This window comes from Mesocricetus auratus, unplaced genomic scaffold, assembly GCF_017639785.1.
Source record: "Mesocricetus auratus isolate SY011 unplaced genomic scaffold, BCM_Maur_2.0 Super-Scaffold_100007, whole genome shotgun sequence".
NCBI lineage: Eukaryota > Metazoa > Chordata > Mammalia > Rodentia > Cricetidae > Mesocricetus > Mesocricetus auratus.
Genome location: NW_024429191.1, coordinates 48892030 through 48904645, shown reverse-complemented (window position 1 = coordinate 48904645; position 12616 = coordinate 48892030). Strand labels below are relative to the sequence as shown.

General features: G+C 50.7%; 1 protein-coding gene across 1 annotated transcript in view; it reads right to left on the bottom strand.

Moving 5' to 3' along the window:
* The window catches only part of Dlg4 (discs large MAGUK scaffold protein 4), a 28347-nt gene that overhangs the window by 13432 nt on the left and 2299 nt on the right, over positions 1-12616 (bottom strand). The window contains 7 exon segments of the mRNA XM_013111621.3: positions 76-220; positions 331-467; positions 582-751; positions 1035-1159; positions 1337-1387; positions 1534-1587; positions 4907-5071. Of these exon segments, the coding sequence (XP_012967075.1) occupies positions 76-220; positions 331-467; positions 582-751; positions 1035-1159; positions 1337-1387; positions 1534-1587; positions 4907-5071 (847 nt within the window).

Here is a 12616-nt window from a genome sequence, read left to right as displayed (position 1 = left end):
GCTGTCATGTGATTGCATGTCTTAGGAACTACTTGGATGGGTCATGAGGAGCTTTGAGATTTGAAGGGCTCTCACAGGTTGTGATGTCTGGGGGAGCATAGCTGTCACTCAGGTAGGCATTGCTGGGCTTGGCCACCTTCAGGTAGACAACATCATATGTGTTCTTCAGGGCTGCCACGGCATCCTCATGCATGACGTCCTCTAACCCCACACTGTTGACCTAGGGTCAAGGAAGCAAAGCTCAGACACAGCCAGAATGGTCAGGCAGTGAGGTGCCCGGGCCTGCAAGAAGACCTGAGTCTCGACTAGAAACACGGTTCAGGTCCTCACCGCCAGGATCTTGTCTCCAATCTGCAACCTGCCATCCTTGTGGGCAGCACCTCCTTCGATGATCTTCGTTACGTAGATGCTATTATCTCCAGGGATGTGCTGATTCCCTACGCCCCCTGCAATGCTGAAGCCAAGTCCTGGACAGCAGGGAGGGGAGAAGTGGCTGCCTATGGACCTAGGGAGCAAGCCTTGGAGGCAGGGAGAAGCAGGATGGTGGAGAGGGGAGGGGAGCTAACATGGGTTACTACTACCTTTAGGCCCTTTGATGAGCTTGATCTCCATGACCTTCTCAGCTGGGGGTTTCCGTCGCATGACATAGAGGCGAACGATGGAACCTGCTTCTTTGAGGGCTTCTACCGCAGCTGAATGGGTCACCTCCCGAACATCCACTTCATTTACAAAAAGGATGCTGTCATTGACCCTGGGAACAACAATATGAGTCTGAGCCAGGAGTTTCCTCCTGCCCAGCCCTCCATTTCCAGGTACTAGCTTTTTTCCTTTCTTTTTTCTTTTTCTTTTTTTTTTTTTTTTTGAGACTGATTCTTTGTGTAGTTCTGGCTGTCCTGGAACTCGCTCTGTAGACCAGGCTGGCCTGGAACTCACAGAGATCCACCTGCCTCTGCCTCCCAAGTGCTGGGATTAAAGGCATGCAACACCACCTCCCAGCAGGTACTAGCTTTCTAAGCCCTGTCTCCTCTCCCAACCTGAGGCGGCCATCCTGGGCTGCAGCCCCACCAGGAATGATCTTGGTGATGAAAATGGACGGGTCGTCACCAATGTGCGGGTTGTCAGTACCACCTGCGATGCTGAAGCCCAGACCTGAGTTACCCTGGGAAGGAGGACGAGAGGGTCAGCATCCCTTACTGCCTAGTTCTGTTTAGGGATGCAGGAAGGGGACAGCATTAGAAAGGAACAGCTAGAACGCACAGGCACACAGTTAAGGGTTTGGACCCTAGAAACACCGGCCCAGAGCCAAGGGACTTTGAATGGAGGGGCTGGCTCTCACCCTTTCCAATGTGATCTCCTCGTATTCCATCTCCCCCTCTGTCCCGTTCACCTGCAACTCCAGCACGGGACAGAAACACAAAAACAGTGAGACAGACATTCTGGCCATAGAACATGCCCCTCTATCCCCATTCCTCGTTCCCTTCTTCTCTCCTACCCTTCTGCTATGGCCCCAGCCCCAAAATCTAAACAACTCACATATCCTGGGGCTTCTAGGGTATCCGTGTTGACAATCACAGGGGGAGAATTGGCCTGGGAGAGAAGACAGAAGACAAAAAACTACCTAAGCCCTAACTCCAGAGGAAGTTTATAACCAAAGGTGGGTCCTACCAATCTGGATCCCCTTTTAGCTGTGTAGTCAAGCCCACTCCACCTTAGGGCAACTCTGAAGGACCCAGCCTATCTATATCACCCACACATGCATACACTCACTTGTACACACACACACCACACGCACCATACGCACTCATGCACACACAACTCTGCCCAACCCAGGCCCCTGTATGTTTAAAGAGGTATATGAGAAGAGGGAAGAGAGAGAGAGACAGCCAGACGGAGAGGGGAGCGGCAGATGGTACAGAGTGGGGAAAGGGGGAGCATGCTGGGGGGGGAATGCTTCTCACCGGATGTAACACTACAGGGTGTTACATGCATTACGTGCTACGCATTACACCCCGGGGCTCAGGTCCACGAGGTCCTGCTCTTCTCTTTGGGGTCCCCTTCCTGTCTCTATATCCTAACAATCACCCAGATATCTTGATAACCCTCCCCCAAATTTGTTCCTCACCTTGGCACACATTTGCTCTAAATCTTGCGCCATGAGAATGCCATGAGAATCCGGGGTTTCCCCAGCTTCTGGTCCCTCCCTCTCTCTCACCCACCCGCCATCCAATCCACCCCTTCCTCCAGGGACCAGGTTGCCTAGCAACGGTATCTAAGACTAGCCAAGACCTGGGGAGACCCACCTCCAGGAGGCCTGGTAGTCAGGACAACGGGTGGGGGGCGTGGCCTAGGGTACGACAGATTCCCTAGCGCAAAAGACTCGATGAGTCCTCTCCGGCTCTGGACCCGCCCACCGTTAGCCAGGCCTAGAGGCCAGAAAGATTCTATGATTCTATTCGTGGGCGTGTGCGCAGTGCATCCTGAATAACCTGCCTTCCTCTCTCCTTTGAGCTCATCACCCTACGCAGTGCAAAGAACGTCAGGAAGGAGAAATGGTAAAAGGCATCCAGAGCCTAGCCTGTTTTACTGCCCCACTCCTCCCCGCCCCCACTTCATTAAGGAAAGGGTTAAAGCGAGGCGTGCCCTGGTCCCTGACGTCAGTGGCCTCAAAGCAGCCGGGTCTCTAGCTAAACTGCAGGGCGGGGACAGCTTTAGATTTGTCCTAGGGGCTTCCCCAATTGCCAGGGCAACCGAAGCAACGTCTCTATGGCAATGAGGTGAGGCTGCCAAGAGACTCCTTCCGGGGGTCCCCAATCTATTTCCTCCTTAGACAAATAACTGAAACCCAACAGTCCCCTTACTAAGTTCTCCCTCTCCTATAAAGGTCCCTCTTCTCCCTTACTGCTATTTCTCAAATCCAGAAACTCCCAACCAGTTCAGGTTCCTTAATAGATTTCATACCCGTGAACCACCTGTCATCACCACCACCACCCACCCCCAGGCAAATGCTGTTGTCTAGCCGATCGGTAGGTAGCACACGTCCTCAGACCCACCCTTAGACTACAGCCTCTCCCTAACTAATCTTTATCTCTGCTGTCATCCCTCCCTAGATCCTTGTCCCCAGCCTTCAGTTTTCCAAAATATTGCAGCCCCAGTCACCATTCCCCACCCACTTCAGCTCTATCCCTCCTCTCTCCTGTCCTCACCTCATCTTCAACCCCTTAAGGCCCTAGCTCCAAATCACAGCCTTCCGCTTCTCAACCCCCTCCCCAAGGCCTGCTGGAGCACCTCCCGTCCCTTGGCTGAAGCCCCATCCTGAGACTTCACTTATGGCCTCTCCTAGCCCTCTCCAGCCACTCCCTGCCCACCTTCACTTATGACCTCTCCCAGCCACTCCCGGGGCCTTTGCACTGAACCGTTACTACCCTCAGCACCTGTTTCCTCCCTGCCCCAGACGTGAAGGCCCCATCTTGCAGAAAACACCTAGAATCTTCTTTCACTCCTTGAAGTCACAGGGTTACACACAAATGCTCTGCACTGTTCCCATTCCCAGGGCTCCCCCCCCCCTCCAAGCAGCTCAGTGAGCAGCTGCAATTCCCATCTCACCCATGCCTTAAGACCCTCACCTCCCGGCTTTTCTCCCATGCCTCCTCTTGACCCTTTTAGCCTCAGAGACTGCTATAGCCACTTTCCTGCCTCATCCCTGGCTCACAAACGTCCTCCCATCCTCCGAGTAAAATACCAGCAACTGGGGTCCCCTGCCTAAAGCATGCCACACTTCTGGCCCCTCTGTCTTCTCAATCTTATAGCATGGGTCCCTAGGAGAGGCAATTGAGAGAAAGGGGGCTGAGAAATGGAAGGTCTCAGAAATAAGGCCTCTCAGGCCTGGAGAGGGAAAAAATAAAAATAAAAGCAGACTATGAGCACAAAGGAGGAGGGAAGGGGAACAGGTGGCCACATGTAATGAGGACAGGAGATGACTGAAGAAGGTGTGGGTGCAGGTGACACCAAGAGGAGGAACCAGAGGCAGATAGGATCAGGGAAGAGTGACGCTGGGAAAGACACGGGCAGCTGGAGGACAGAGAGAGAGAGAGAGACAGAGAGAGAGACAGAGAGAGAGAGAGAGAGAGAGAGAGAGAGAGAGAGAGAGAGAGAGAGAGAGAGAGAGATGAGAGAGAGAGAGGACCGACTGCTCAAACCAGGAGAGGGTTGATCAGGCCACAGAGGCCCGAGCTGGGGATCAGCGAGAGGGGGAAGGAGATGCATGCGTGGGAGGAAGAGAGAGACAGCATCAAGAACCAGCCAGCCAGCCAGCAGGAGGGAGGGGCACAGGAGGGAGCAAAGGCTGGGGCACAGGAAGAGGCAGAAAGGACCAAGATTTGAAGTCTCAGTCCAGCCAGATGGAAAGAGCTGGAGACTAGGGAACAGGCAGAGCCAGGCCCAGAGGCAGAGGGTGGGGGAGGAGGTGGGGAAAGGGACAGGAGCAAATGAGGGCACCAAGCACTTGGAACAGAGCTCTGGACACAAAAAACTGAAGTGGGGGCTGGGGGTGCGAAGGGATGAAGAGAGCCCTGGCAATGAGGGCACCTCTTGGGGGATCCTTCATCCATCTCAACACACCAAACATACGAAAAGGCACATACATTCCAGCTTTAGGTTCTGTGCCCACTCCCACTTTCCTGGCCTATTCCTCTTCTGTGAGACCCAAGTGTTTCCAGCGACGTGCGCCTCCCCCCACTGCCAAGCAAGAAGCATACACCCCCACCCCAGCCCCAGGAGCCCAAGACCCAGATGCCAGACCACCCCCAATCTTTTCCCCCATAGCTCTTGCCCTACCGGCCCTTGAGGATTGCTGCAGCTCCGAGATTCCGAGGGCCACACTGGGGAGGGGGCCGCCAGGGTCTCCTACCTTGAGGGGGGAGAGGTGGGCGTGGCCCACGACCCCATGGACGGCCTCGAGGTGGGACAAGTTCCTCTCCGCCACGTGCACCAGCTCGGGGGCGTTTACCTGGTTGGGGAGGTGGGCCGGGCTGTGCTCCAGAGGGGGCGTGTCTTCATCTTGGTAGCGGTATTTCTGGGGATGGGGACCGAGGCAGCCATCACTGGGCCAGCCCGGCGCCTCGGGCTTCAGGCGCCCGCCCCGACCGCCTCCTTTTCCCCCAGCAGTGCAGTGCGGAAGGCCCTGGGGCCTGACCAGCTCCTCCCCCTCCCTCTCCTCCAGCCCATTGGCTCCCCTCTCTCCACCCTCCCGACACCCCCCTCTCCAGCCAAGGCCTCAGCACCTCTCATCTCTACCCAAGTCCAGGCTCCATCCTCCAACTTCCGACTCCCGCATATCCCGGGGAGTCTTCACACCCCACCACCACCATTGTCTTCAAACCTTTCTCAAGCAAGACTTCATTTTCCACTCTATCCTTTCAAGAGTTCTAGCATCTGACCCCTGAAGCCTCGTTTATCCCAAGTTCTTTGCGTCCATGGTCATCTCCCACACTCCATTTACCGGCCCTGCTCCACACCCAACCTCATCACCCCAGCCTCCCCATTGCAACTGGCTCACCAGCACCTTGTATGCCTGAAACGGGAACCAAAGTCAGGTACTTCAGCTAGAAAGTATTGCCATCAGCAGCCCCTAAGCAAGGCAGGGCTAACCCTGCCCCCACTCTTCATTCATTGGCCTCATCCACTCCCCGTTACTCAGCAAAGGGGCCTCAGAAGCTAGCTGGCTAATCCGGATATACTAGACAAGGATAGAATGGGGAAGGAAGCCAGGGGACCAGAGGCAGGAAGGCTGGAGAAGGGGTAGGAAGGTGGTCAGCCCCCTAATTGAAGAAGAGGATATAATGTTAAAGCTGAATTTCTAGGTCCCCCCCCATTTTTGGAGATAAAAGGCTCAACATGACTCCCTGCCCAATTAACCAGCTGCCAGGACAAGAGCCCCCTAGCCAGCTTAATAGCAACATCAGTAAATGAGATTAACTGGGGGTCAAAGAGAGGGAATGTGCAGACAGAGGCAGCAGGGAGGGATTGCAAGTCCACCTGGCTCCTTCCACATCTACCTCCACTATGCCCTTCTAGGCCTGCCCCTCCAAAGTTCACCGGAACAGAAGCAGAACTGTTAAAACTCTAGAGTCAAGGAAAAAGAGAGTACCAGATGCAGATCTCCCTCTGGGACTGATGTAAACAAAACACAGCCGCTACTACACTGGGCAGAGTTTCCCTCCCAAGGTCTGAGAAACTGAAAGTACCAATATGGGGGGGGGGGGCAACAGTTACAAGATTAAGTAGAAGGAAGCTTATCAAGGACAGTCAATGCCTGATGCTGCAGTGTGATTCTGAAAAGTCTGAGGATGATATATAAGGTTGATTTTAGATTAGGGTACAGTAGGAGAATTAGGGGAGGCAAGTGGTCTTATCAACAAAAGACTCTCATACAGGACACAAAGGCAGCTAGAGATAAGCAACACTCAGGGCATGAAGGCACAAACCTTTAATATGAGAGCTCAGGAGGCAAAAGAAAGCAGATCTATGTGAGTTTGAGGCCAGCCTGATCTATAAAGAAAGTTTCAGACCAACTAGGGTTACATAGTGAGACCCAGTCTCAAAAAATAAATAAATAGATACACTCTACATGTTTTGTAGAATAGTATTTTAAGGTGTGCTACATTTGTTTATACTGTGGAACATTTGTTTTAATGATGCAAAGATGTGTTGCATGCTTTTATGTTGCATTTGTTTAACTCTGGGAAACTGTAATTCTTTGCCTTTCTAAAACACCTGATGGTCTAATAAAGAGCTCAATGGTAAATAGTGAGGCGGGGAAAAGGATAGGTGGGGCTGGTGGGCAGAGAGAACACATAGAAGAAATTTGGGAAGAGAAAAGGAACAAGAGAACAAGGAGAGGAAGACACTAGGGACCAGTGACCCAGCCATCCACAGCATAAGAGTGAAAGTAAGATTTACAGAAGAGAAAGGTGAAAACCCAGAGCAAGGTAGATGGGTTAATTTAAATAAAGAAAAGCTGGTTAGAAACAAGCCAACCTAAGACCAGGCATTCATAAGACAGAATAAGATTCTGTGTGACTTATTTGGTAGCTGGGTGGTGGGTCCCAAAAAGAACAAAAAGACCTAAAGAGTAAATAGTATAAAATAAACAACTACAATGCGTGAAGAACCTTAAAGAAGGAAAATGGGGGCTCACCAAGTATGGGTCACGGATTTAGACAACGTTGAACTTTAGATGGCAATACCATGGGCAAAGAAAACTACACAGAAGCCGGGCGGTGGTGGTGCACGCCTTTAATCCCAGCACTCGGGAGACAGAGACAGGTGGATCTCTGTGAGTTCGAGACCAGCCTAGTCTACAAAAGCTAGTTCCAGGACAGCCTCCAAAGCCACAGAGAAACCCTGTCTGAAAAAAGAAAAGAAAGAAAGAAAGAAAGAAAGGAAGGAAGGAAGGAAGGAAGGAAGGAAGGAAGGAAGAAAGAAAGAAAGAAAGAAAGAAAGAAAGAAAGAAAGAAAGAAAGGAAGAAAGAAAGAAGACTATTGAGAAGAAAATCTGTCATGGTAGTATAAACTTAAATCTCTGTACGCTGGAAGTGGAGGCAGAAAGCTTAGATGGTCAAGGTCATCCATGGTTACATAGTGAGTTCATGACCACCCTGAACCCTATTTCACACACACACACACACACACCAAGAAAAAAAGCAGAGAGGAAGGAAAATACAGGCAAAATAGCCCTTCTTGAAGGTTGAACCATCTTGGATTAGAAATTCTTAATGATCAGGTCAACAGCCTGGCCACTTCACAAGCTGGGGGATAATGCCCTAGGACAGTAAATGCCCAACAGGAACTGCTTTGAATTCCCTGCAAGATAAATTAAGCAGGACAAAAACTTGCACCTCCCGAGTTTTGGAGACTGGGGAGAACTTGAGCCCAATGCCCCTGCATGGTCACCCCACTCAATGGGAAATTTCTAAATCTGAGCGACTGTCAGGTGCACCAAAGAAAATGGAGACATGAAGGGAGACACTCATTTATTCTAGATAAGAAACAAGGGTAATTTCTTTATCATAGTGAGTCCGCATATCTCCCTGCTCCACCCTATGATAGGGAAGGACTTGCATCTGGCACTATAGAAAAGGCTTCGGAGATCAGCAGACAATGTGAGGAGAAATGGGGACCACAGAATGAAGAACCAAAGTTCTCAACATGTAGCTGTAAGAGTTAGGGCCTATGTTCAGTCCCTGGAAATTTTACACTGAGAAAGGACTCTGAAGGGGTAGGGATGGTAGGAGAACAACTCTGACATTGCGAACCTGGGAGTAGGGAGGTCTACCCCGCTCAGTCCTGGATTGCAGGCCAGCTGAAGTCAAACAGGATTACAGGACAGCTGGGATGCAGGGTCCTGACTAGCACTCTATGGGGCAAGTCTGTACCCCCAATATGTCCCCTACCTTCAAAGCCCCAGCTGCATAAAATGGCCTGGAACCGAAGCTTGCACCCCAAAAAATAGAGGGGTGTGGGTTAAAGTGGATAACAAGACGTACAACCCATTGAGCCTGTTTTCAAGAAGTTGCAACCCAGAGACCCCATGCCAAGCAGAGGGAAGAGCGAGCGACAGCACTTGAAGCTGGCATCCTGAGATGGGGTGGGGGGGGTTGTCTGGGAAGAGGGAAGCGGGCCGGATCCCATACCGCGGCACGTACCACGCAGAGACACATGGAGGCGAATCTGTTCCGAGTCGACATGGAGAAGGGGAGGGGGACTAAGGGGAGGGTATAGGTGGGATAGCAAGGGTGCTGGGTTGGGGGAGGGGGAGGGGCAGAGGGGGCGGGGGCTGCGGCGGCCGCGGCGACAGGAGGCTGCGGCCAGGGAAGGGGGGGCAGCGCCTGCGCAGTACAGGAGAGCGTCATGATGGGAAAGAAGGGTGAGGGGAGACCCTCTTGGCTACCAACTTCCCTGATTCCAGCTATTTCCCTGCGGACTTCAACTTCCTCGGTATACTCTTATTTCAACCCCTCGACAAATACTGGCACTTGTAAACTTTAGCAATTTATCTCTCTGGTTTCCTTATTTCTTAATTCTACACCACCCCAAAACATAAGGCTTTAGCTATTACAAAACACCAATGGGTATCTCCTCAGTACTGTACCTAGACTTCAGGGGAGGCAACAGCATTTCCCCCTATCACTTCTGAGGACTACTACTAATCTCAGGCCTCCACCCTAAGTCTCTTACTGTAAACATCTCATCAGATTTCAAAGCATCTGCTCTGACAGAGTTCCTTCAGCCCATCCAGCCCCACCCCAAAACTGCACAATGTTTTTTTATAGAATTAAGAACCATAGATCTTCGATGTGCTTTCAGATTTATACACGCTTGAAGTCATTCCTTTCTAAATCTTATCTGCCCCCAGTCCACCACTAGTGACCTTAACATTAATCTATTGCCTTTGGCTAACACAAACATCATATAAGAATTCTTCAAATTTGTTTGGAGTTGCCTTGTCCAGCTCATTTAACTGAATGATATGATTGACTATCTAAGATACCAACCCCCAAAACCTCAGCAAAACCCAGCTGAATATTATTTAATCTGCCTTAAAGCAAACCTTCCAAATTCAATTGCAGTCTCTTCATATTATGCCCAAATACTTGCCTCATATTAAGAAATATTTGCTGGGTGTTGGTGGCGTACGCCTTTAATCCCAGCCCTCAGGAGGCAGAGGCAGGCAGATTTCTGTGAGTTTGAGATGTGCCTGGTCTACAAGAGCTAGTTCCAGGACAGCATCCAAAGCAATACAGAAAAACCCTCGAAAAATCAAAAAAAAATTTTTATCTTTTACTTAATTTTTTTTTTGTATTTACGAGACAGGGTTTCTCTGTACTGTTTTGGAGGCTGTTGGTCCAGCCCGGCCTCGAACTCACAGAGATCCTCCTACCTCTGCCTCCCAAGTGCTGGGACTAAAGGCGTGAGCCACCACTGCCCGGCTTTATTTAAATTTTTATTGCATATGTGGCTATGGCATGCACGAAGTGGGTCAGCTAACAATTTTAGGGAGTTGGTTCTCTCCTTCTGCCAAGTGGGTTACAAGGATCCAACTCAGGTCATTAGGCTTGACAGCAAGTGTCTTTACCCATGAGTCATATATGTGTGTGTGTGTGTGTGTGTGTGTGTGTGTGTGTGTGTGTGTGTGTATATATATATATATATATATACATACATATATGGAGAATAGTGTCTCATGTAACCCTGACTAGCCCCAAAATGTTCACATTGCTGAGGGTGACCTTGAACTCCTGATCCTCCTGCCTCTACCTCCCAACCTCCTCCACCTCCCAAGTTCTGATATTACAAGCATGCCCACCACATCTAACTATTCTTCTCTTTACCTCTCAAATTTGTAAATTTTCTGGCTGCCCCTCCCCCATTTCTACATCCTCTCCATGATTCTGAGCTACTTTTTTTTTCTTTTTTGGTTTTTTTGAGACAGGGTTTCTCTCTGTAGCTTTGTAGACCAGGCTGGCCTCAAACTCACAGAGATCCTTCTGTCTCTGCCTTTGGAGTGCTGGGATTAAAGGCGTGCTCAACCACCGCCAGGCTCTGAGCTACATTTATTTTATAAAATTTGCTTCCAAATATTTTTCTTTTTTCTTTTTTTGGGGGGAAGGAGGGAGGTTGAGACAGGGTTTCTTTGTGTAGCTTTGGCTGTCCTGGAACTCTCTCTGTAGACCAGGCTGACCTCAAACTCACAGAGGTCCCCCTGCCTCTGCCTCCTGATTGTTGGGATTAAAAGCATGCACCACCACCACCACCCAGCTCCAAATATATCTTTTGTACTACACCCAATGGTGGCAGGGGAGCATCAGGCTATAAATGATGGTGCATGTCTTTAACCTCAGCACTAGGGAGACAGAGGCAGGCTGATCTCTGTGCGTTCCAGGCCAGCCTAGCCTACATAGTGAGACCCTATCTCAAAATAATTTCACCAGTGATCTGGACCTCAATTTCCAGTGACCCAAAAATCTTTCAGAATACCCTAAATTGGCCCATGTCACTTGTCTTTCATCCTTTCCCAAATTCCTGAACTTGCAAACCTTTATCCCAAATAGTTTCCCTGTGAATGTCCACTCTCTAGCTCTGGTTCTCCCCAAATCAGCTGTCTACAGAATATAAAATTCCCACCTAAGGCAAAAGGCGTTAATGACCTCTGTAGAATCTTACCCCTGCACTTATCGGCATCTGTTAGGTAAGCCTCCCAGAGCGACCCCCCCCATGTCCTAGTTTCATATCTGAATAAATTGCATAGGTCCCTAGAAACAACCAATGCGAACGCAGCTTGTAGTCAAAATTTCTTCCTAGTCTAGAAAATACACAGGCCCTTTTTCTTCCACCAGTAGGCGCTATGCACTAGTAAGACCCTCTACCATCCCCCATTTCCTTTTTCCCTCCATTTTCCGTTTCCCCGTTGCTTGGCAACGCAGCAATCAAGGACTTTGCCGTCGCCTAGCAACTGTCTCCCTGGAACATAGAGCTGAGGTAGGAGGGGTACGCTGATGAAATCTGAACAGGCCTCCATCTTAGGAAAATTGAGACGTCATATCTCCAACCCACGGATTCTCCTTTCCAAAGACCCCCGCATCCCGCAGTTACTTGGACTACTGCCACACGAACCCGGTCTCCTTTCGGTACAGAAACCAAACCCCGCCCCTCCTGGGTCAGCCCCGCCCTCATTTTGGTCTGGCAACCTAATCCCTCCCCTTTCTGAGAGTTGCTGCCCGCCTCCTCCCATAGAGTAAGCCGACTCCGCCCACCTGGCTCTATGAAACCACGCCTCCCTCCGCTTCCCGCCCATTCGCTCCCCCGGCCTCGCCCACACTATCCTTCCACCACGCCCCTGCCGACCAATGAATGAAGCTATTGGCCACAGCGCCGCTCCCAGCATCTTAGTTTTGCCCAATAAGGACCACCCAGAGGACTTAACCACTTCGCCTCCGTGGCCCTGGCCAAATGCCCCCTATTTTTTCCCTACTTTTCCCCAGCCCCCATTTGTTCTGCTCCGCCCTTCGCCACCCTCGCCCTGCCCTCAAGTCGGCCACGCAACTTCAGTCGTCTCTGGTTACCATGGCAACTGCGGCAGCAGCGCGGGGAGAAGGGGGAGGGACGGGGGCGGAGTGGGAGAAAGCTGCTCTGAGATAGAGATACTGGCAGAGATCTAGTACTGAATAAGACTCAGAGATGGCTGTAAAGCAGAGTTTTCACAGAACACTGAGCTGAGCACATAGTAAGTATTCAATAAATGCTCCTTAAATTACTGCAGTTTATAAATATAGGCAACGAAAGATGGGGAGGACCATCAAACAGACCAGGAGAGAACAGTGACTACAAAGGCTGAGCATTCCAAACCCACCCCCAGCATTTTCTGAGGGCAGAAGCTATGTGCCTCCTGCTGGGGTCCCCACCACTGCCCTGGATTGAGAAGAACCACAACTCCCAACAGTCCTAAGGACAGCCACACTCTACCACTGAGTGATCTTGTACCTCAAGGCCTTATGGGAGTTGGAGTCCCTCCATCCTAAAAGCTGACAAGTTTTCTGGCCAATGAAATGTGGCAAACCTA